This window comes from Pteropus alecto, unplaced genomic scaffold, assembly GCF_000325575.1.
Source record: "Pteropus alecto unplaced genomic scaffold, ASM32557v1 scaffold86, whole genome shotgun sequence".
Classification (NCBI taxonomy): Eukaryota; Metazoa; Chordata; class Mammalia; order Chiroptera; family Pteropodidae; genus Pteropus; species Pteropus alecto.
Window position 1 is genome coordinate 21183158 of NW_006442109.1, and position 26480 is coordinate 21209637.

The 26480-nt window shown below is 32.1% G+C and overlaps 1 protein-coding gene across 1 annotated transcript in view; it reads left to right on the forward strand.

Moving 5' to 3' along the window:
* TRPM7 (transient receptor potential cation channel subfamily M member 7) overlaps positions 1 to 26480 on the forward strand; it is a 94761-nt gene that overhangs the window by 44294 nt on the left and 23987 nt on the right. Inside the window, 15 exon segments of the mRNA XM_006920365.3 lie at positions 2007 to 2060; positions 3793 to 3933; positions 4211 to 4345; positions 4876 to 5156; positions 6191 to 6419; positions 7500 to 7655; positions 7734 to 7877; positions 9728 to 9856; positions 11379 to 11657; positions 17122 to 17296; positions 19051 to 19177; positions 21050 to 21234; positions 21917 to 22049; positions 22685 to 23400; positions 26068 to 26129. Coding sequence (XP_006920427.1) covers positions 2007 to 2060; positions 3793 to 3933; positions 4211 to 4345; positions 4876 to 5156; positions 6191 to 6419; positions 7500 to 7655; positions 7734 to 7877; positions 9728 to 9856; positions 11379 to 11657; positions 17122 to 17296; positions 19051 to 19177; positions 21050 to 21234; positions 21917 to 22049; positions 22685 to 23400; positions 26068 to 26129 — 2946 coding nt within the window.

Sequence of the window (26480 nt, forward strand, 5' to 3'; positions counted from 1 at the left end):
TATCACCATAGCCACATAGGAAAAATACGTAGTGTTATCAATCCTGTCTCTTTTTCCCTCCCTTCACTCTTTTTTAAAACTATAGGATCAACTTCTTAATTATAGGGTCATTATATTTCTTTTTTTCTTCATGATCATTTGTTACACTAAATTTCTTTTGACTTCTTTGTCTAATGCAGAACTTATTTGCTCTTTATTTTCTTTTTGCTTTTTTACAGTCATGATTTGATTTTGTGTCCCTCTTTTAGCTTACATACTGTTTTTTATTTTTCTAAGGAGGAGAAAACTATTCCCTTCACAAAGCCTTTCTGATTTCATTTCAAATTTTCATGTCACTACATCGGAGAGGGTAAATACTGCCCTTCTTATTGATTTCCATGTTTGCGATATGAATTTAATTGAGCTGTACTTTGAAGAAGCACTACGACCAAATCCTGGCTTCCTGACTCTGACTTCTCTGCATTCATCATTTTCTACCTATTTATCTCCTCCTTTTCATTCCTAATTTTTGTACTACTCAGTCATTTCTAGTCTGTACTACTTCTGTAATCCAGCCTCCTACTCTTCATGTCAGTTCTTTAAACTAATATTTTTATAATCACATATTTTACCATAAATTTTCCCAGTTTAAAAACTTTTGATGGCTCCCCAATATGTATTAAATGTTATCCAAATCTTTAGCTTGATTTTCAGAGCTCTCCAGCTTTTGAAATTTCGAAAATTTTGCCCCAGCTATCTCTCACTTGGCCTTTTTATTTCCATCTTCATCCCCTTATACTGGGTATTTCAACTATATTATCATACACACACACACACACACACACACACACACACACACACACACACACACACGTGTATGTATATACTTTTTTTTTTAAAGCATGTGCCATTTACACAGTGCTGGTCTGTGTTTTTCTTCCAACTATTCCCTAGTTGCTGGAATCTTATTCATTGCTTAGAACTTAGTTTAAATGCCATGCCATTGCTTTCATGAAGCCCAATGGCGTAGTCAATGTACTACAATTATATCTTCCCCTGTGGATTTTATATTACTTTTGATTAGGGGTTATCTTTATTTTCCTCCATTTTTTTCTATTTAATAGTATCTAGCACAGTTACATTGAACTTTGCTGGTGTTCTTTTGTCTCTAACAAACAGACATAAAAATTCAAAGGATTATTCATTGTGCCGAAGTAATGTTTATCCCTGAAATGTAAAGCAAATATAAAACACTAAAAATAAAAATTGATCCCATTAGCAAAGCAAGTAATTTTTAAATTATATTACTCATTAAGATAATAGTTACTTTCAGCATCAATTATTGATTAAATATTTTAAAATTTAAGGGATTAGAACATGACAAAACAGTGGTTCTCAAACTTTTGATATCAGAGTCCTATAACATAAAAATTATTGAGGTCTTCAAAGAGCTGTTCTGTGGAGCTTCTGTTTATGTGTGTTGATATTTACCATATTAGAATATAAAACTAAGAAATCTTTTTTTTTTTTTTTGGCAAGGCAATTCTTAATTGACCTCACATTGCACGGACCTTGTCAGCTTACAATCCCTTATTTTTTTATTTTTTATGCCTACAGCATCTGGTCTTCCTAAGTGGTCTCCCATCCAAGTGGCAAAAACAAGGGTATAGACATTTTAAGAAGAAAGAGAACATACACCTGCATTATCAATGAAAGAAATGTAAATTAAAGATATAATTTAAGTTTGAAGTTTGCAGCGTTTGTATAACTTTTAGAAAACAAAACATGTTACATAAGTAAAAATATAAGAACATAATAAATTGCACATTTTGTTTAAGGTAATCATGATAGTATGAAATGGTTATATCCTTTTCTTTGTTCATGTTATGAACAGAACTTATTTAACTCAAAAACAGTATAATTTTACAAGTAGGTTTATAAAAGTTCTATAGGTAGTAAGAAAGGAAGTTGTTTACATTATTTTACAAGAAAAATGATAGTTTGCTCTCATTTTTTTCTCCTTAAAGAAACAAGGTCCAACCAATCCAATGCTATTTCATCTTGTTCGAGATGTCAAACAGGTAAGAGATTTTCTTTTCCAAAAATGTTATATAAAATATTATTTATACTTCTTCTGTCTCAAAACATTTAAATACATCTTAAAAATAGCAATAAAATGACATTTTTAAAAAACAAAAATAAAATAAAGGCTAAATTTTTGGTAACAGAGGTAAAGAGTATACTATATCAGAAATTTAAAAAGAAGTTTATGAAATTGTGGCTGAGTGCTTGAGCTTCTAGTCATCTGAGATAGAGGATGATGAATTTCATAACACTCATTGGTCCATAAAAGAAGATCATTAATAGAATGAATATATCTTCTTTCTCTGTTCAGAAGAAATTTGTTCTCTGGGCATGTAAAGACATTGAATAAGGACACTGAGGGAAACATTGGTTGGTGATCTTAATGGCAGATTTTTTTTTTCCTATAAAGCTTGAATAATGGGGGAGACCTTCAATCCAGGGGGTTTCTAAAACACATTTGCATTATGGTTTACTTATGTGGATTAGCAGAAAGAACTGTAGTTGTTAATTCTGGAAACAAATATGAGATTTGGTATGTATTGACTATTTTTACATTGGTAGCTGTAATAAGAAGTCCCATTTTTTTATTTTTGTAAGTAAAAAAATCCTAAAGGCAGTAATTGAATATTTTCTGATTTAAATTAATAAGTCGAGTTTTATAAGTTATTTGTATGGTTTGAGAAATTCTGGTGTTTTTTTTTTTTTAGATAACTCACATTATTTAATTTAAATATTTCCCATTCAAGTGGGCTTATATCATAATGATATCTGTCAGATTTATTAAAACTAAAAATACATGACATCCTCAATCATAAAGCATATTTTGAAGTTGCTTAAGATAAAATAAAAACAAAAATCTTACTTTTAAGATGAACTTTTTATTTTTAGATAGGAGATTTAAAGAATATAGATATCTAGGGATTAGAAATGTCACAGATGAAACCAAAATATGAAAACTATAAGCATTTAAAAAAATACTAAAAGTTCATGAAATTATAATTAGGGAAATGGAAAGAATGGTGATGGTAGGAGGGCAGAATTAGTTATTATATTATCAATCATCTGATATTAAACCTTTTTAAGATTTTTTGATGAAATCAACCAAATATTTGATTCTAAAACAAGCAATCTTACCAACTCACAAGTGATTTATGTTCCAAAAATTCATTTTTAAATTGATGCCCTGGGAAAATGAAGTCAGCTCTAAACAGTGTTATAAGTGGTAGTTAATCCTAGATGAGGCTATAAAAAATTGTGTCACTTATAATATAATAGCCAATATAATTTTGGTTTAAAAAATACTAAGTAAGCGTTTATAGGCCCATCAAGAAATATAATTAAAATTCAGAATTATTTTTACAGGAAAATGCAGTTTATGTTATGTTCCACATAATATTATCGAATACTTGGCAAAGGAACTTCTAAGTTCCTTTGCCTCTATATGTGAAGTATTAGGGCAGTGGAGAGATCATATTGTCTTTCTGCTGTAAGCCATACTCCTGTCGTAAGCCACACTTTTGAGACTTCAAACTTCACAATCCCCTTTTCCTACAAAAGAAACAAAAACAAATCACTCCCTTCTGTAAAGATAGCTGCTGGAAATCCCAACTTTCTTTAATAAGTAAACATTTGTCATTTTTGGAGAGTAGGTGAATTTCTAAGTATGGCATGGAATTATTGAGAAATATTATTATCCTGTCTTTTTAAAACTGATGTTTTGTTTTTCAGGGAAATCTTCCTCCAGGATATAAGATCACTCTAATTGACATAGGACTTGTTATTGAATATCTTATGGGAGGAACCTATAGATGCACCTACACTCGGAAGCGTTTTCGATTAATATATAATAGTCTTGGTGGAAATAATCGGGTATGTAGTATTTGGGGGAAGTCTCTATTAATGTGCTTTAAAATTAACTCTTACACTTTAAAAGTTAAAAATTACTTATTAGAATGGGGAAAATAGCATTGTCTTAAAAATACGAGATTTTCAATAAGAATACTCAGAAATATTATGTAATTGAAATCCTAAAATCATATTATATGTGTACACACACACATTTATACATATATATAAAATGATTTTTGAATTTTTATAGATATCAGCATATTGAAATCTGTAAAAACTAATAAGCTTTCATTTTCAGAGGTCTGGCAGAAATACCTCCAGCAGCACTCCTCAGCTGCGAAAGAGTCATGAATCTTTTGGCAATAGGGCAGATAAAAAGGAAAAAATGAGACATAATCATTTCATTAAAACAGCACAGCCCTACCGACCAAAGGTATTTTTATTTAAATATTAAACTTTCTGGACTCCCTGTTTTAGTAAGATTTGTCTTTTGTTTTCAGATATAGTATATCCTTGATTCTTCATTTTGCCATATACGAAAAGATATTCATTATGAGTTAATGGTTCTGTTAAGTTTTTTATATTTAGCTGTGATAATCAAATTTTTAAAATTTTTCCATAAATGCTTATCTGCCTCCTTTTTTTCAGTTTTTTGTTGATTAACAACATGCAAGACAGATATTATCTAAACTTTTCTTTTATTAAAATTGTGTTTTATCAGATATTAGTTGAAATATTTAGACCCTTTCTTCAAACTTGGAACACTGTTACAAAGGCATATTTTTAAATTGCCATTTCCATAAAGTGAATTTTGAGCTATAATAAAAATCAGGTATATAAAATTTGTACTATTTAATTTATACAGTTATCTGAAATTGAAGAATAGCGTAAAGGAGATTTTATAAAAATTCTCACATGAATGTCACAGCCCTATTATAATGAGCTTTATATTTTCCCTTAAAGATTGATACAGCTATGGAAGAAGGAAAGAAGAAAAGAACCAAAGATGAAATTGTAGATATTGATGATCCAGAAGCCAAGCGCTTTTCTTATCCACTTAATGAACTGTTAATTTGGGCATGCCTTATGAAGAGGCAGGTCATGGCCCGTTTTTTATGGCAGCATGGAGAAGAATCAATGGCTAAAGCTTTAGTTGCCTGTAAGATCTATCGTTCAATGGCATATGAAGCAAAGCAGAGTGACCTTGTAGATGATACTTCAGAAGAATTGAAACAGTATTCCAAGTAAGTTATATTTTATCATTTGAAACATTTTAAAAATACAAAGTAGATTGAGTTTAAGTGAAGGTTGTAGTGTCATGCACTAAGTGGGAATATACAGGCATAATTTTATTGCTATTAAGAGAAACCCATTTTTAAAATATATTAGGTATTCTTTAAAATTCAGAAACTTTGCTGCCTGCACATGTACAAAAGAGATTATTACATTGTTTGCAATTCAATAATTAAACAATTCATCAAGAAGAAATGCCAGAAGTCAGTTTAATAATTGCACATAGTAGCAATTAAATTAGGAAAAATTCCACTTGAAGTGGTAAAGGAAGGAAGAAAATGAAGTTTGAGCTGTGTTCTAAGGAAATAAATTTAATTGGAAAGGCATTCCAGATGGCGGAACTACCTATATAGAAGAATGAAACCGTTCACAGAAGTTATAGTTTACTTAGGACGCTAATGGATTATTAACCCGGAAGGTAGTTTCTAGGAAGCTTTATGATAGAGATTTGGACTTCCCTCCCCGAAAATGGGCTGACTTTGGAAGAGGGTAAGAGTTGTTACTAGAAATATAGCTCAAGCAGGGGTCCTATGATTACTGAAGATTTAAAATTCAGGTTTTTTTTATGATGAGGTTAGTCCCTACTCTCAGTATTCCTCTATACTGGCTAGCAACACTTTTCTATGTTTGAAATAACTCTAGAATTTTTTAACTACACATTGTCAGTTTTGGTTTTCTGTGACACGATAGGTTTATATGTTTCCATGGCGAGTGCTCCGGAGTGACCTTTTCAGTCTGTTCTTAATGTGACATATTTTAATACTTTGTGATTCCTACAGAGTAGTAAATACCTGAAAACATAAAGCTCCTGTGATTCTAATACCTCACAGCTTCCTAAGTGTGTGCGCATGCATGCATGTATGTGTGTGTGTGTGTGTGTGTGTAAATATTATTCATTGGAACATGTAATGAATGAATTTAAGAATAGTGGTTTAAAACAACAGTTTGGTAATCTGAAAATGTTTTGGCTTTTATCTTTTGATAGTGATTTTGGTCAACTGGCAGTTGAATTACTAGAACAGTCCTTCAGACAAGATGAAACCATGGCTATGAAATTGCTCACTTATGAACTGAAAAACTGGAGTAATTCCACCTGCCTTAAGTTAGCAGTTTCTTCAAGACTTAGACCTTTTGTAGCACACACCTGTACACAAATGTTGTTATCTGATATGTGGATGGGAAGGCTGAATATGAGGAAAAATTCCTGGTACAAGGTATACCTCAGAAATAATTTGTTATAAAGTGTGTGACTAGATACAAATGTAGAAATTAGCCCAGATGGATAGTAAAATGCCTTGATTTATGAGGGTGGTGGGGGTGGCAATGTTGACATTTTATCCCAGGTGGCATGAAGTGTCCTTTTTTCCTCCTGTTCTTTACTCTGAATCTTTTTCAGATGTGGTACATAGTTGTTACCCCTATCTGAGCCAGAAGCATGAGGCCAACAAATGGAATATTTGGTGGTTCTAGCCTTCAACAGCTATGAACAATGTTGCTGCTTTATGAAAAGAAGATTCCCAAATTCTATAATTTAGGACCTATCTACTAACTTGATAATCTGTTATTTTTAATTTACTTGAAGTATATTGGATATGCCCAGTTTTTATGGTCAAGAATTTGGGTAAAAGGTTAGCTGGTACTTTAGATTTTATCATAGTGAGAGATATTACTTTAAACTCTCCTTTTGTTATCTTATGTCTTAAATAAGGTACAGAAACGTAGGAGGCAGAAATCAGGCAAGTAGTTTAACTATTGACCATTGTAAGTAGATAACAAATACTAATCATCTCCTAAAAATAATAGTGAAAGCTTAACCAACAGAAACCCACACAATCATAATTTCTTTGTACTTTAGGATTTTGCAGGTAATACATACATTTTTAGAAATAAACCTGTTTATGAGTAATCATGTTATGACATGGAACACTTGCAAAGAGATTTAGGGTAAAATTAAGCACGTAGCAACTTTATAAGGCTTGAATTTTTCTTTAAACAAAAATGTATTCTCTGAACAAACTGTAATCTGATTATTCTTTTAAAGGACAGGTCTTTAATTATTAAATCTTTTCTGTACCCTCATATAATGCTAAATTGTTACTTCTTAAAACAATTCAGCCTGGGCCTCTTTTAATAAAATATGTAAGTAAAAAGGAAGTTTTTGTTATTTTCCCTATACTACCAGGGGCAAAATGGCTAACTAATAATTAGGACATTTAATACTCTTTTATTGCTTTTGTTATATTCTTGAAGGTCATTAATTTTAAAATGTAAACCCATGTTTCTAAAATTTTTAGGTAATATTAAGCATTTTAGTTCCACCTGCCATATTAATGCTAGAATATAAAACAAAGGCTGAAATGTCCCATATTCCACAATCTCAAGATGCCCATCAAATGACAATGGAAGATAGTGAAAACAACTTTCAAAATATAACAGAAGAGATTCCTATGGTAAGGAGGGAAATAAAATTTTAAGTATATATAAATTCATTGTGAATAAATATACAGTAAGTTTTATTTTTATTTTAGGAAGTATTTAAAGAAGTCAGAATATTGGACAGTAATGGAGGAAAGAATGAAATGGAGATACAAATAAAATCCAAAAAGCTTCCAATCACACGAAAGTTTTATGCCTTTTATCATGCACCAATTGTAAAATTCTGGTTTAACACGGTATGTTTTTAAATTGTATGAGCATAATGATTTTTATTCTATTGTATTAGTTTCAAGTATACAGTACATTGCTTAGACATTTATATAGTTTATAAAACGATCATGGCATAATATATAGCACATTGGAATTCTAGAACATAATGATTTTAAAAGATAGGTTTTAGAGTACTTTTGGTCTAAAGTTCATACTGATCTGGATGTAACTTACATCACTGAAAAACCATTTTTCATTTAAAAGAGCAATAAGTTTGGCTTAGTTTCATCCAAATTGCCATCATTTGGAATAATAAACACTAATAAATCTTAGTTCTAGTTGGAACAGAAATTTACTAAAGAAATATGTGGTAACCCTATGCCTTTGTAAATGGGTAACAAATACTAATCGACTAAAAATGTTGGTAAAGATTATTCAAAAAAAAAAACTCATGCACAATTATAATTTCTTTGTGCTTTAGGATTTTGCAGATCATATTAAATTTTTGGAAATACCTTTCTTGCAGTCTTAACGGATGATGAAAAGTAATCTAGGTCATTCATATAGTTTTATTTATCAATGATATAATAACTCATTTCTTAATCATATTATAGTAGATGTTTGATTATCTGCTGCATAATTGGCTTTTCTCTTGCTCTATGGAAGAACAGATTTTCTACCAGATTAATGAATACATATGTCCACAGAGGGATGGACTCTCCTGAAGAAACACTCATGAGATTAGCTCTTATTTTTAAATAAAGTCTCCATGAATGAGTACTTTCTTCCCTTCCCAGGAAAACTTTTAAGTTGTTTTCGATTTTGTTGTTATTTTTGTTTTTCATTTTCATCATCAGACCTTTTAAGAATTGCCAAAGTATACAGTGGTTTTGTACTAAGATGAACATTTGAGAATTTGTTCCTTCAACCGTGGCCCTCTCACCCACTCACATCCCCATTAACCTGAGACTATTTTATTACATTACCTTCTCAATATGAAAAATTTCTTGCTCCATCTTGTTCAGATGTTGAAATTGTACATCTGAATTACCTAACACAATGCCCAAATTCTTTCCCCACTAATAGAAATAATGTGAGTTCTTTACATTTGCATTCATCTGAATGACTTTTTAAGTATAGACAACACAGTGGCTATAGGAGTTTCTCTATTGATTGCAGTTTACTTCCCTGCTTTAATCATGGAGATTGCTTGTTTTAAGACTGGTAGAGGCAAGGAGAATGATGAGAGGATTCTTAGCCACAGCTGTCCAAAGGTCAAAATCTGGGTTTTCCTCTGAAATGAAGTGCCGATTCAGATGTTATTATACATAAACCTATCACCTCTCTATAACTTTTTTTGTTAAGAGTATCAGAAGTGAGATTTTCTCTTACTTAGAGAAAATACTTTTCATAAGGGTTTTCATTTCTTGGGATTCAGCCTCAGAGACTGAGAACTAGGAAAATACCAGTTGTCTTTCCTAGGATTACTATTTAGTTGGGGGAGAGAAGAGGCGGGTAGTATGTGTCTCTTGATGATTGTGGTGGTACGTTAGGTATATTATTAGTTAAATGAAATTACGTGGACTAAGCTGACAACATGAATCTTGGTATTATAAAATTCTTTCTTTGGGAAGTATTAAAATGTCAACAAGGTTGTAGAACAACACATTTATACCATGGGGACTATTCATATTTTGATTAATAAATACAGTGCACTGAAGAAGAGTTACTTCTAAAACTGTTTTAATTATTGAAGCTGGCAAATTGTTCACAGGAGCTCAGTCTCTTTTTTGTGTGTATGCTTAAAATTTTTCATAGTTAAAAGTTTTATTTTGTAATCAATTTAATTCATATCTTATATTTTCTTTTTTATTAGTTGGCTTACTTAGGATTTCTGATGCTTTATACATTTGTGGTTCTTGTACAAATGGAACAGTTACCTTCAGTTCAAGAATGGATTGTTATTGCTTACATATTTACCTATGCTATTGAGAAAGTTCGTGAGGTATGTCTTTAGTTTTCCTACCAGTAATTTACTGTATATAAGGAGGGTGTTTTGTTTTGCTTTGTTTGGGGTAAATATATGGGGATGTTTAGTTTATGTGTATTTTGATTTCAGTATGATTTTTTAGGAGTGTTGAACATGGTTTTTTTTGCTCTTCTAAAAATCATGTCAAAAGAATAGAGAGCACTGTGCTGTTAACTTTGCCACGATTACAAAAACAATGATTAGTCTCAGAAACAAGGCCTAGATCTGTTTTTGCTTTATTTCCTCAACATTTATATGTGTGTTCTCTGTCACTAATCAAAAAGTATTAAGTATACATATAACCAGTCAGGTTAATTATAAATAGGTTTTTATTTCGTTCTTGTACTGCCCACTTAAGTGTACTCTACTGCCCATTCAGGTGTCATACAGACTTAGACCCCATGTCTACTAGAGTTTTCCATTTAAATTGTGAATTTTCTAATATCCTGATTTTGAAAAAAAGTTTTTTTTCTTAAATAAATTTTTATACTTTCCATTCAAACTAGTAGCTACGTAAGTGTTGTTTTATAACACATTTACTTAATTCTGAAGTATTTCATGTCTCCGCTTTACATTTAGAGTATACATGAAATTACAGAAACAAATAGAAGGCATTGTACTGCCCTTCCACTTAAGTATCATAGGAATTTATTTTATTAAATAGTTTTTTATGCATTTTAAATTTCTCTGAATGCTGTGGTTTATATATTTTTCAAATCCGTTGTTTCTGTCGCAATCAATTTTTTTAAATGTACATTCATAAAAAGTTCTGCAAGTATTCATTAGCTAGTACAGGCATACCTTGGAGATATTGTGGGTTCCGTTCCAGACCACTATGAGTCATAGTCTTTTCGCTGGTGGGGAATCTTGCCTTCAATTTGTAAATAACACAACACCTGTAAAGCCCAATAAAGTAAAGTGCAATAAAATGAGATGCCTATAGTAAAAGTGGTTTCTTCTAGTGAGGCTAAGGGAGACAAGTGGAAAGGAGACTTTTTAGTATTTACTTTATGATACATTATGATTTGAAGATGTAAATGTATTACCATTCCCCACAAAAATTTTTTTTTGTTTTATATTTAAGAGAAGAGATAAACACAGGTACTAAAACCACTGAGTTGTTTACTTTCTGCAAATAAGTCACTTTGGAAGACCCTACCAGGATATCCTAGTATTGTTTCAATGAAAGGCAAAACAACTTTTCAAAAGTATCTCACATTTCAATTCCAGAGAACTGTGTTCTAATACAAGATTTTCAGCTTGATTGATAGATCATTTGTGGGTTTTTTTTCCCCCTCCTCTCATATAGATTGAGGATAAGAAGTATCTGTCTCTGCTATCTTAGTGAATTGTTTCAGTGATCAAATACATCATCAAATGCCAAAATAATCACAAATACTTTGAACTAAAAACTATTTAAAATTCTACTGTGATATAATTGCTGGTATATACTTTCATAGGAAGAAATTGATTTAACTTTTTTATTTAAACTTTTTAGATCTTTATGTCTGAAGCTGGGAAAATAAGCCAGAAGATTAAAGTGTGGTTTAGTGATTACTTCAATATCAGTGATACAATTGCCATAATTTCTTTCTTCATTGGATTTGGACTGAGATTTGGAGCAAAGTGGAACTTTGAAGATGCATATAATAATCATGTTTTTGTGGCTGGAAGATTAATTTACTGTCTTAACATAATATTTTGGTATGTGCGTTTGCTAGATTTTCTAGCTGTAAATCAACAGGCAGGACCTTATGTAATGATGATTGGAAAAATGGTAAGTTGAGAAACATCTGATAACCATATCATGGGTTTATTGATATTGTTTCTTAAAATGATAAAAACATTAACATAGTTTTACTTGAACTGGAGAATGTTATATCATGTGTATTTGCTTTATATTCCAAATCGACCATTCCTAAGGATTTTAACTTTGAAAGGAAATATTTGATGGGTGTGGTTAGGAAAACCATATTTTATTTGTTTTATCTTGAAATGCTTTAATTTTAAATGCTACTTGCTATGAATATTTGAGATCAGAATGAAAGTTATGAACTTGTTATTATCTGCAATCTAAATTTCCTTTCATCTTTCCTGCCAGCACCCTAAAGCAGTCCATTATCTGGCAACTGCAGTAGTCTAGTAATCTGTTTACTCACAACTACTCTGGTTTGTCTTCAATCTGTATTATAGCTAGAGTAATTATTTCAAAATGCAGATCTGCATATGTCAGTTCCCCTTCAAAAGTCTTTTAATGGTTTCGCATTACTCCTAGAGATCAGTGTACTAAATGAAACCCTTAAGACCTGCCCAGTTTGGCTGTTGCTTTTCTTTTTTCTTTTCTTTTCTTTTCCTTAATACTTTTAATTTTGAAATAATTATGGATTCACATGCAGTTGTAAGAAATAATTAAGAGATGTCCTGTGGTGGGCCCTTTATCTAGTTACCTCCAATAGTAACATCTTGCTTTCTTTTTAAGTCTCATCTCTTACCAGTTTAGATCTTTTATCTGTGCTCTAGTCAGTTACACTGCCCCTAGCAGAGGCCATACTTCATGTTCTTTTTTCTGCCTGGAGTGGTCATCCTCGTCTACACTCATACCCTTAGCCTTTTTTACTAATTAACTTTGATTTATACTTAAGATCTCTGCTCTGACAAGCTTTTTTTTGATTTCTTCCAGCTAGATCAACTTTATTTGCTGTGTAATTTTGTAGAACCCTTGTTTCTTTCCTTCAGAATATTTACTCTGTGTTTAACTGTATTTTAAACTATATTCTTATTGGGTTATTTTTATTCTCTTCTAGATTATAAACTTCTTAGAGTAGGAACTTTGTCCAATTTTAGTCACCATTATATCTCCAGTACCTATCACTGTGCCTGTCACATAGTAGGTTATCCATAGTAAATATTTATTGTTTGGGTGGGTAAAGCCATTACAAGTAGAAAAAAAAAAAAATATTGAACGTTCATGGTATTTTAATAAGTTAATTCTTAAGATTCTTTTTCTTATTTTTATATCAGATTTTAAATCTAAACTAATTGTTCACCAAGTAGTTTTTAATGTTTATTATATTCTCACTTCTGCAAGCGTGCAACAACTCTGAACTTTGTGAAACCACATCTATTTTGATTTTACCAGTTCTGTAGTTATTTTTAATAATTTTATAGTCTAGCTCGAGGAGTCTATTCTACACAAAGTATTTTAGGAAATCATATGAGATTGGTAAACCATCAATGTGGCTTGTTGATTAAATTATGAGTAGGAGATACAGGGATTCATGGAAAGAGATAAATCTGTGGAGGCTTTTATTAAAGCAATGGGATGTGAGCTGTTCTTTAAAGCTAAAGAGAAGCTATGAGTAAAAAGGCACCCCAACTGGACTGTCTTTGATGATAAGTAGTTAGCAGTCAAATTGAATAGGCAAAGTATAGCCTGGATTATGTAAAACACTGAGAACTGGGACTTTAGAGAAGAAAAATATAGAGGAAACTATTTAAGACTCACCCTCCTCCCATTTGGTTTTTCTTTTCCATAAGAGAAATAAGTCGACATTTCTTTGTCTTTCCTTAACATTTTGGAATGATTTTCCAGTTTATGGATGTTGAAAGCAGCTGGTCAGATTGTTCATTATGATGATTTCCAACCAGTGAGGACAGTTCAAAAATTCTCACAAGTGTTCTCATTCTCAGCCCCAGACTTCCACATAATCTTGTCCCATTATTAATGTATTTTGTAAGATAATGACAGCTAAACAAATAACTATATATGGTTTATGTCTTTAGGTACCTCTTTCCTCCTATCTTCATGGATCCAGACTGTTTTTTAAAAGTTACTTCCAGATCATCTAATCTTTTCCTGTTATAGTATGCCCAGTGTTTTGCTCTTTCCCATAGGTTTAACCATCTTGCAGGGGTTGTTTTTTAAATGTAGATGTTAGATTTAATGTGCAATTCTTTATGCACTGAACCGAAAAATCTAAAATGTATTGGGCCTACTCATGCCATAAACATTTTCAGTTTTCATTGGTGAAAGGGCAAACTATTATGTGATTACTTTTGTAAAAGTAGCTTTTCTTTCCTTATTCTAAAATTTCTGTTCATTGTAGAAAATTTTAGCAAATATAGGCAAATTGCAATCCAGAGACATCTACTATTAACAGTTTGATGTATACATTTTCACCCTCAAGACATGTATATGAATACGTGTTTGTCAAACTTCACATGAATAATGTATATAATAGTTTTATCAAAATAGGCCTATAATATATACATATGCCATTTTTCAATTCTTTTTAAATATCTGTCCCCTTTGATGAAATATAAAAATCTATTTCTAGAGTTTCTAAAACCCTCTTCCTTAATGTTGGAAAATCACTGTCTTCTAAATTAAATCTACCAAGTAACCCCACTAACTCCCAGGAATATCAGCATTACTTTGCATCGTGGAAACAAGATTTAAAATTTTTCTAAACATAAATTTTTATTATATTTGCTTTTTCACACTGCACATTTCCCCTCCTGGAGAATGTGTCCTACTTCCCCTAGTTAAGAATTACTGGTTACTATTTATCACATCAAAGAGATACTTGTTATTTATTCCTTCTTTCATGAAGTGATGGTGTTGCCAGGAAATGTAGAGGAGTTAAGGCTTTGGGGAAAGGATTGGTTTTAGCCTAACTTTAGTGTGCAAAAAGTGCTTCAGCTTCTTATTGCCTACCAGATTATTTAGTGACTTGGTAGTATCAAGTTAATTTAATGATAATATACAGTAAATGAGAAGTGTAGAAAGTAAAGAAGTAGACAGCCAGAGTAATAGATGGAGATGGGAAAAGTAGAGGTAGCCAAGAGAATGTGGAGCTATCTGGATTTCTGTCTGAATCTTGCCTCTAACATACTCCAACACTCCTGCCAGTTCTTCCATCCCATTTATAGTGAGCTTGAATATATGTTTCATTTTCTTCTTTATCCATGATCTTTAGATCCACCTTACACCAGAATTATGTCTTTCCCCACTTTAAGCAGTCATTTATCACATCATACCTATTTTCTACTAGTGCCATCTTCTCTTTCCACCCCCTTTAAAACTTGCTAATTATCTGCTTAAAGTAGGTGCTGCAGAGTATAAGAAGTCCTTCATTAAAGTATACTTTTAAATAATGAATAAAGGAGTGAATTTTATAAAGGAGGTTCCCAGAGTAACTTAACATTCTTTCTCCTATCATTGTATATCTGTTATATGTTATGCATTATACTAAGCTGAGACTGCAGGGATGAATAAGAGGTGGCCCAGATCTTCAAGACAAGCACATAAGCAGATAGATAGATTCAGGAAAGATATGGTAAACTGTTGTGTGAAGACTGAAGAGTTAGTAGCTAATTCTGTCATGAAGGCATTTACAAAGAATGTGGTATTTGAAAAGAATTAGAAAACGGGAATTTTTCCTGAGTGGAGAATTTCTTAGAGAAAACAGCTTTAAAAAGCTTGAAGATAAAAGAGATTAAAATAGAAGAATTCTTCCTCACAGTTGACATCTTTAATAGAGATCAGATTAATGAAAATTACATGGTAAATGCTAAACTTTTCGCACTCACTCCTATACATTCAAGCTAGAAATCCTCAATTTAGATATCAGGAAATGGCATATTCAGATATTTTTAATTCATTAAATTTAGATCAAGTAGAAAGAAGGTAGTCAGATAGGCTTTATGTGTAAAGTTATGAAATCCAGTTACTTCTGAATCATAGACCTTGAGTAATTTTATGATACTTCAGTATAGATTTGGGTTTTGTTTTGAATTTTGACTTGGGCATTTAAACAAGAATTACAGATAAATGTTTGTATTCCAAAGTGTATCAAATGCCACAAATCATGTTTCAATGAATTATTTGCCTTTTAAAATCTTTTATCCCAAGATTTTGTTTATTGAGAACATATATTCTCTCAATTATCCTCTTAAACTCTCAAAGAAGGAATTATTTGACTATTTTACAAATAAACTGAGTCTTAAGGGAGAAATATTAGGATTGATTGCAAGTCACAGAGACTCAACTCTAACTTAATTTAAAAAGGACATTTATTGGCAGATCTAACAGAATTTTAAAGATGAAGGATCAAGTTTAAATGATTATGTATAAATACATAATAATTACTCCATCCAGCCTACATTTATTATTTCTCTTTACCTTTCACATTCCTGCCTTCTATTTTTACTCTTGCTCTTTTTAAAAATATGTGGAAATGTCATAATTATTTTTTAGGTTTATTATTGCAGTAATCGTTGGTTCACAGTATATCACAGATATATTGATCTTGATCTTGATCAAGATTTATTGATCTCTTGATCTGTATGGGGTTTTCCCCAGTAGACTATTATTCAAGGATTAATATTACATATTACTAGAGTGAGACAGCTTTCACTTTTTTAGATGTAAATGCTGAACACTGTGAACTTAAATGATTAGATAGAAATTAAAGTTTTATTATAACAGTTCACATAATTCTTCGAATTCCTGATTAATAACACTAAAATTCACACTGTGATTTAACAATAAAAATTATTTTACAGTGATTTATTAGGTGATGCAATTAGTCTTTTTCAATTTTGTTGAAATCAATTAGTCTTTTTCAATTTTGTTGAAATCGAAGAATTACAAACTACCTGACTTGCAAAAGGATTTGTTAACCAGATATTGGTACCACTTATTATTTCAACACCCAATTGTTTTTGTTCAGCTCTTAGGAAGTTTTCATAGCCCAGGACAAGGCACAGTGGAAGGGTTCATTCAGTATGGGTGAGAAGAATGCTTTTTTTTTCTTGAAGTGGGCAAAGGACAGTTATCAAAGGGAGATAGAAAAGCAAGTGTGCACCTTCAATATAGGAACAGAGACATTTTAGGAAAGAGCACATATGGAAATTGATTCCCTGAATCTGCCCATGTGTCTGTACCTCTCTAAAATCTGAATGGATTCCAGATAGGCAAACTCCAGTTTGAACCAGAAATATGGTTCATTATATAGAAGATGCCTGTGACTTGTCTCGCTTCACAGATCAGGTTTTACATAATGTCCTTGATGTTAAAGTTTATGTAGTAACGAGATTTTTCTGAATGCTAATTATTAGGAATAAAAAGAAACTTAAAGGTTCTAGTTATCTTTTAGAACATTAGAAACTTTTTAAAGATGAAAATTGTCACTGTGTTTAAATACCCATGTATTTTAACAGTGTTCATTTTTTAACAGGTGGCCAATATGTTCTACATTGTAGTGATTATGGCTCTTGTACTACTTAGTTTTGGAGTTCCAAGAAAGGCAATACTTTATCCTCGGGAAGCACCATCTTGGACTCTTGCTAAAGATATAGTTTTTCATCCATACTGGATGATTTTTGGTGAAGTTTACGCATATGAAATCGATGGTAAGGATTTATGTTTACACATTCATCTTTTGGTTATTTTATGTTTTGAAGTTAGAACTGCATTAATGCAGTAATGCTACATACTTTTACAAGTCAAACTATTACCAGCCTAACCCCTCCCACAATACATTTGTTAATCCCAGAAGAAACATAACAAATATTAATTGAAAAAAAGTATATTTAGAATATTTTCAGTAACAGATTATGAAGATTAGGCCTAAACTGGCTTACACAATAAGGATATTTACTAGCTCACATAACAGAAAATTCAGCGATATGAGTGGTCTTTGGGACTGGTGAATTCATAGCTAAGGACACTTACTGTTTTTCATCCTATTGCTCTGTAATCACAGTGTCATTTGTACAGGTTTCCCTTATGATTATAAGATTCTGTAACTAGCAACAGGAAGAAATAGACACTTTTCAGTGGTTCTATTGAGGAGCCTTTCCCAGAAGCCCCTATTGAACCTGTTCATCGCATTAGCTTAAATTGGCAAGGATAATGGGATTACTGCGATTAGTTTAGACCAATCATAGTGTATTGGATAAACTCGAATTGTAAAATGCAAAGGTGAATACATCCTCTGCATAAGGCAATAGATTTTTTTTTAAATTGTTTTAATTAGCTAGATAACCTGTGAATATAGTTGATGCAGCCAACTATCAAGGATGTTCTTCTATTGACAGCCACATCCAAGTTGTAAAATCTTTCTTTTGTTAGTTCTCCCTTGAACTCTCTTGCTCATTTTCTCCATCTTACTTCACTCTTCTCTCAACCCATACCTAGGTTGCTCCCTACCCCTCTATTTATAGGTGGCGAGGTCAGGGTATGGCCACATAGTGGTCATCTGTCTTTATCAGATGTTGGTTAAAACAGTGAGATTTTACCAGTGTGGTTAGATTTTGTGTTTAATGGCTTCCTGTTCTGTTTCATTTCCAGGTTTTCAATAACTGGTCTTTTTCTGATGTGGCTCTAGTTTAGTTGTTATAAAGCATTGGATATAGTTTTTTTAGTCTCCTGGCATTCTTCCTTGGATTATTTGCTTCATTAAACTAATATGAATAGAATGGAAATAAATTCACAAAAATTTTTTAACAATGATCTAAAACTTGTTATTGATTATTATTTAATTCTAATCTTTGCCCTACTTAAATCACTTTTGCTTTATTCCTCATAACTTTGTGCTGGGAATTAAAGCTCTTCCTTTCCTTGTTTGTATTCAGCTATATTCTGGCTTCTGACACTTTCCAGGTGGGGATAATGAGAGCAAGGATTTCAAATCTAATCATTGTGTATTTGAGAGGTACTTTAATTACTCTTTGAACCCTCTTTTGTTACATAATAAGATAAACTCAGTAGTCTTTATGTTTGTAAATTTATTGTGAGTTTACCATACTTTTTTATGATTCAGTTATTTTTCTTATAGAAATGTCATAGAGTGGGTGAATCTGGGAATTTTATTCTCCTCAGTGCTCCTCAGGCTAAACTCTACCTTAAAGAGTAGACATAACACAAAATAATACTTCCTTGCCTAGGATAGAGAAGTAGAGCAGATGCCCACATCCCTCACCAAATTCTTCTCTGTTGAAATACTTTTAAGTGGGTGATCCTGTGGCTGCCTGACAAGAAGCTTTTGCTAGAATCTTTGAAACAAATTTGTACATAATCAGAACTTACTTCTTACAAACAAATACTTATTAGAAATAGTTACTCATGAATTGCTGTATTTTAATTTTTTTTTTTCTTTCTAAAGTATGTGCAAATGATTCTTCTGTCCGTGCAATCTGTGGCCCTGGGACGTGGTTGACTCCATTTCTTCAAGCAGTCTACCTCTTTGTACAGTACATCATTATGGTCAATCTTCTTATTGCATTTTTCAAGTAAGAGTTTTATTCACTTGCTTATTGTAATGAGATCATTTAGTATATATTGCTACTCATTTTGAAGGAAGTATACAAATTTTTAATTCTAAAATTTTTAATTCTAAAAATTTTATTTGGGCTTAAGCTACTAAAATTACCTTTGAAAATTACAGATAAGAAGGCATGCTTTTTCAAATGAAATGAGTTCTAAATTTGAGATTTATCTTTCAACATGCAATTCTTTTATAAATTTACCTTTTATTTGGGATTTTTACTAGGTTGCCCAGGAATACACATTCGATGTACAAACAAGCAAAAATTCATCAGTAATCTCATTTGTAATATTTGGGTGTATATCTTTTTGTCATTTTTAATGAATATTTCTTTTTAAAAATAATGTTCTTATATTTGTATGCTGTTTTTAACATTGTCCCACATTGATAAATATCCCCCTCCAGTTTATTTTTAATAGCTACCTAGTATTTCATGATATAGACCATAATTTTTTAAGCCAATATGTTATGTTGCTCAATTTGATTGTTTATAATTTTTTGTTCCCAAAACCACATTGTGGTTAAATTTTTTTATCAGTCCTAAAGTATTTCCTTAGACTATCTTTCTAAAAGTAGAACATTTTGCATGTAAGTCGAAACAGGCCTATGTCCCCAAATCTCTGCCAACACTAGGTATTATCTTTTTAATGGTTGCTAATTTGATAATACATAAAGGGATCTTGTTTTTATTTGTACTTATTTCATTTCTACTGAGATGGAATCTTTTCTTATGTTTTTGTCATTTATATATAATTTCAAATCTTAAAATTTTATTTTCTGCCCATTTTTCTGGGAGTTTGTAATTAAGACCCTTAACAATATCAAACTTGATTGTGCTTTATACTTGTTGCATGTATTTTTGCCAATTTCTCATTTGCCTTTTAGTCTGGTTTATGGTAGGGTACTCTTTTTTTATTTCTTCCAATTAACAGTTGACATTCAATATTATATTAGTTGCAGATCTATAGCATAGTGTTTAGACATTTATATAATTTACGAAGTGATCCCCCAATAAGTCTGGTACCCACCTAGCACTATACATAGTTATTACAATATTATTAATTGTGTTTCCTATGCTGTATTTCACATCTCTGTGACTATTTTGTAACTGCCAATTTGTACTTCTTAATTTCTTCACCATTTTTACCCAGTCTCCAAACCACCCTCCCATCTGGCAATCATCAGTTTGTTCTCTGTATCTATGAGTCTGTTTCTGTTTTGTTTATTTCACTTCACATAATACCCTCTAAGTCCATCTACGTTGCCGCATATGGTAAGATTTTATTTATTTATTTTTTTATGGCCAAGTAATATTCCTTTTTATATATGCGCCGCATCTTCTTTATCTAGTCATCTGTTGATGGGCACTTAGGTTGCTTTCATATCTTATCCTGGCTATTGTAAATAGTGCTACAGTGAACATAGGGGTGCATATATCTTTTTGAATTAGTGTTCTGTATTTCTTTGGGTGAATACCCAGAGGCAGAATTGCTGGGTAGTAAGGTAATTCTATTTTTAATTTTTTGAGGAACCTCCAAACTGTTTTCCATAGCGACTGTACCAATTCGCAATCTTGCCAACAGTGTTTGAGGGTTCCCTTTTCTCCACATGCTCACCAACACTCGTTTTGAGAGGTGTGAGGTGATATCTCATTGTGGTTTTAATTTGTGCTTCTCTGATGATTAGTGATATTAAGCATCTTTTCATATGTCTATTTGATACGGTATGGTACTCTTGAATCTTTGTTTAGAATAGAATCACAATTAAATCTTTAGCATTCAAAACTTTAAAGTATGATTAACTAACTTTGTTTTATTTTTATTCTTCATTATCCAAGCAATGTGTACTTACAAGTGAAGGCAATTTCCAATATTGTATGGAAGTACCAACGTTATCATTTTATTATGGCTTATCATGAGAAACCAGTTCTGCCTCCACCACTTATCATTCTCAGCCACATAGCTTCTCTGTTTTGCTACATATGTAAAAGAAGAAAAAAAGATAAAACTTCAGATGGACCAAGTAAGTAAAATATAGTAGAGCCAGTGTTTTTATTTTATCACTTATCAGTATTAACTAAAGGCTGTTAATTTTATTTAGAAGACTTGATTGGTTAATGTTATTATAAAAGCTTTTGTTATATTTGCCTAAACAGAAAAGAATTTTAAGTGCAGTAATGATGTCTATAAAAGTGAATTTAGTATTAAACTTTTTGAATATGGCATCTCAGTTTGTTTTTGTTAAAATGGTAATGTACACCATAATATTTGCTGTTCTACAAACCATTTTTGCTACTTTGAAAACAGTACTTTTAATACACTGTGTACACTGCATAAGACTAATCATATCAAACTGTTCTTACAATTTTACAATGCCTTTCTGTTCTACCAATTCAGTTCTTAAATTCCTCTACTTGGATGTGTGAGAAAGAGGTCTGAGATAAGATAGATGGGGGAGAGTGTTTTATAGGAAAAGAAAATTATAACAGGAGGAAGTACCCAAAACTATTCTGCTGACATCGCACTGTGAATGAAGAAAAAACAGAAAAACTTGTCTAGTGCTTTAGAAATACAGCAGTAAAAAGAAAAAAAAAAATGCAGATGATGTATATAGTCTTATGAACCATGAGTAATTCATAAGACTTAAGAGCTAAAGTTTGATATCTTGATAGTCTTTATTGATATTTTTTTCTTTTCCTCCTTAGAACTTTTTTTAACAGAAGAAGATCAAAAGAAACTTCATGATTTTGAAGAACAGTGTGTTGAGATGTATTTTAATGAAAAAGATGACAAATTCCATTCTGGGAGTGAAGAGCGAATTCGTGTCACTTTCGAAAGGTTCAGAAGCTCTTTATAATTGATTATATGTCACAGTGGGCCCTATTAGTTATGTCTCTTATACATGATCATTATTCAATTTATGTTTGTCAACAAGTAAGTTTAATAATAGTTTTACGTTATATATTGGGAGACAGTTTAGTGCTTTTAATATTTTAAATAAGTCAATCCTGTGTTATTTTTTTTACCCTGATTAACAAAGGGCAGAGAAAATTAATGTTTTTTACTAGTCAGAGAAAAGTAAAACTATCCTCATGTTAAAGCATTTGTTTCTATCAGCTTTGATATATTCTGGAAGCATCTGGTGTTTGTGTAGTTACAGTAATGGTAGTTCTATGTATATGTAGCTGTATACACATTTTTTGTGTTACTTTGATGTAAGGAAACTGGAATAAATAGCCTTGGAACAAAAATATTTTTTGAAATCTTGCATTTTATTGTAATAGAATAAGCACTGGATCTTTGTTAAATACAAGGTATGCCTTCTATAAATAAATAACCATACCTTATTTTATATCTTACCTTGAATGCATGTAAAATTTTTTCTTTTTACCATTGTCATTTATTGAGATTACCAAAAATAATTTTCTAAATAATTTTCAACATTCGTATAAAGCCTGTTTTTTCTCCTACAGAGTGGAGCAGATGTGCATTCAGATTAAAGAAGTTGGAGATCGTGTCAACTATATAAAACGATCATTACAATCATTAGATTCTCAAATTGGCCATTTGCAAGATCTTTCAGCCCTGACTGTGGATACATTAAAAACACTCACTGCCCAGAAAGCTTCAGAAGCTAGTAAGGTGCACAATGAAATCACACGAGAATTGAGCATTTCCAAACATTTGGCTCAAAATCTTATTGATGATGGTTCTACAAGACCTTCTGTATGGAAGAAGCACAGTGTTGTAAATACACTTAGCTCCTCTCTTCCTCAAGGTGGTATTGAAAGTAATAATCCTTTTCTTTGTAATATTTTTATGAAAGATGAAAAAGATCCCCAGTGTAATGTATTTGGTCAGGATTTACCTGTAATACCCCAGAGAAAAGAATTCAGTTTTCCTGAGGCTGGTTCCTCTTGTGGTGCCTTATTCCTAAGTGCTGTTTCTCCTCCAGAACTGCGACAGAGACTACATGGGGTAGAAACCTTAAAAATATTTAGTAAAAATAAAAAATTAGGCAGTTCACCTAATAGCATACCACATCTATCATCCCCACCAACCAAATTTTTTGTTAGTACACCATCCCAGCCAAGCTGCAAAGGCCACTTGGAAACTGTAACCAAAGATCAAGAAACTGTTTGCTCTAAAGCTGCAGAAGGGGATAATATAGAATTTGGAGCATTTGTGGGTAAGTTTGGCAAACTAATATATGTAATTATATTATAATTATCTTAGAAATAAAAATAATAAAACTGTATTTGTGTGATACGTGGAGTATGGTTCTAATAATAGCACATGGTTTTAAAATTTTTAAAAGGAATCAAGTGGAAGAAAGTTGAATTGAGCTGTAATAATTATATTGGCATATATCTCTTTCGTGCATTTTACTATACTAACGGTTGTTTGGAAAACTTGTTTGGACTCTCTTTTGAATTTGAAGATCTGTTGAATTTGATCAACTTTTGTTGAAAGAACCTGAGTAGTTAAGTGTTAAGTTACTTGGTGAACAATAGAAATGTACAGGGGAGGCTAGAAATAACTGTAAAAGAGCATTGTCTTATAAATAGAGTGACCATATAACTTCATGATAACATTCGCGACCTTGGTGAAAACTGTTTCAGTGAAGGAAGTGGCAGAGGGAGAAGCCAGATTATAGTGAAATAAAGTATGAACAAGAAGAGGGAATATAAAGATGGTAACTGGGGGGCAACTCTGAAAAGCTTGGCAGTGAAGGCAAGAAAGAAAGAAAGAACTAATATTGTGGTTCGTATGTTTAAAGTTTTATTTGTTTTGTTTAAATGATGATGGAGACTTAAGCATATTTAAATGTTGACAGTATGCCACGGGAAGGGAAAAGGAGAAGAGGGAGTGTTTCATAGAGCAGGTCAGGTTCATAATTTTTGAGAGAGTATAGCATTCTAGCAATCTTCCTGTTAGATTACTAAAGATTAAAGTACTTAAAGAATTCTTTAGGAAATAGCTTGAGTTGTTTGTGGATGTGACCAGAATGTTTCAAGGTATGAACGAGGCCCTCTGTCTCTCTTTTTTTTTCCTCTTTGAATTTTTATTTTTATAAAAGTGTTTTAACACTTCTGAAAGCACACTAATGAACTGTTCCTTACGAAGAACCAGCCATACCATAGGTGGTTTTGAGAGGCAGGCAGAATTTGAAGTGCAGTCAAAAGATAATGCACAGATTGGAGTTATCAATGATTTTTTTTTTAAGTCTGCAAGTTCTAAGATTACATCAGTATCTGGCCCATTTCTCTTGCTAAGTGCCCATATTATGGGCGAATCCTGTTTTATAGCATTCTGATACACAGAGTTGAATTTGAGCATGAAATGCTTATATCCTTGTGATTCGATGTGCACGCCATATTTGGGCAGAGTAGCTTTCATTCAGATGAAACAAGAATGCTCAAGGGTATTGTCAGTGGTTAACAGACTGGGGCTGATTGACTCCACTGGCTCAGGGGTCTCCGACTGGGAGGAGGAAGATGCTGAGCTGGCTCCATCCTCAGTGCCCGGTGAGAGGAGACCCCACCCAATCAGGAGCTTCAAGCCCAGCCGCTCTGCCATCTCCTTGTGGTCCCCAGGGTAGACATAGTCAAAGATGCTGCCACTTGTCAGCTCCACTTGTTAGAGGCCTAAGTAGATGGAGACTGTTACGGAAATGTACAAATATTTTCCTTCTTGATTTAGTGCAAATACAAAGCCACCTAGGGACTGCAAAATGTGACTTCCTAAATGTGCTTCAGTTACTTCAGTGGCCAGTGCACTGGGGCTTCTCCTTTGTTGTGCACCTACAACTTTCACTGATGTGTTTGGTGTAGGGAGTTCTATTTGCAAGTTCCACTGAGGGTCCCCCTGGCTAACAGAGTCCCTCATTTTAAGATAGCTGATTGTAAGTCGAATGATGGATGTCTTGTCAAGCTGGTTAGTAACGGCTGCAGGAAGAGGCAGGAACTTGGCCAACTCATAAAACTCAAAATTTTCTTTTTCCTGGTGAGAACAAGCAGCATCTTGGGATTTCTTTTTCTCAGTGCTTATAAATTATGGTAGGTAGATTCACAGTAGATTCTGTCATATCTGTAGATTTTCCTACATTCTGATTGATTGGGCAAAGGAGGCTGGGCGTTATTTGTTATTGCCTAGAAGGATCCTCCTGAAAGCTAGGCTTGATGGGCGCCATCTTCCCCCTCTGTCTCTTTAGTTTTGAATTTTTTTCATCAGATGGCTTTCTAACCTTGTCTTTAACACTTGCGTGAGCCTTCCAGAACTAGAAATTTACCTAGTCATCATACATATCTAGAGGTTGTTCAGAGACTATGTTAAGTCCATGCAAATTAAGGCCAACCCTTTAATTTATCTGGATACTAAGAATGTTGATCTCTACTGCTAGGCTACATGGAGTCACTGTGGATTTATAGAAACAACTTTTCCTACATAGTATCTATTCCAGCTTATTTTTAAAAACACATTTTAGTCTTAATATATTGCCACTAAACTGGAGATATATGTAATATATATAATGCTTTTATATTTTTTAATATTAATAGTAAATATGATTTTTTCCATTTTCCTTTTAAATTTTAAGCAGTTCACGTCCCATTACGTGTTAGATTCTTATAGGAGGCATTTGCTTTGGTGTTACTATAAACTGAACTAGTTATCTTCTTTAGCTTTTTGACAGATATTTTCAGTATTTATCAAAAAAGCTACAGGAAACTGCAAAATGATAAAAACTACCTGAAAAACAACAGAAATCACTTGTTTATATAGACTTTGACAATGATATTATTTTGATAGATAAGAAAAAAATATTTTTTGTCATAATCTTTTTACTCTCTTTAAGGACACAGAGATAGCATGGATTTACAGAGGCTCAAAGAATTGTCAAACAAGGAAGAAATATCCGTAAGTAAATCCTTATAACAGCACAATTCAATTTTGTTTTGCTCTTTTGGGGTTTAGTTCAAAATAGAATTAAACATTTTTTCAGAAAAAAATATAGTTTTAGCAGAGACCATCATCAACATGATGATTCCAAATAATTGACGCTAAACACAATTTGAAGAAAAGAAACAATTAAGGAATATGCAAAAATTTACAAATAGCTTGCATTTAAAAAAATTTTTTTAATTTAAGTATAGTTGGTATACAATATTATATTGGTTGTATTAGTTTGAAGTATACAGTATGATTTCAAAACATCACCTGTTTAACATTTCTCTTTTTAAAAATGATTCTCCCTATACATTTTCCACT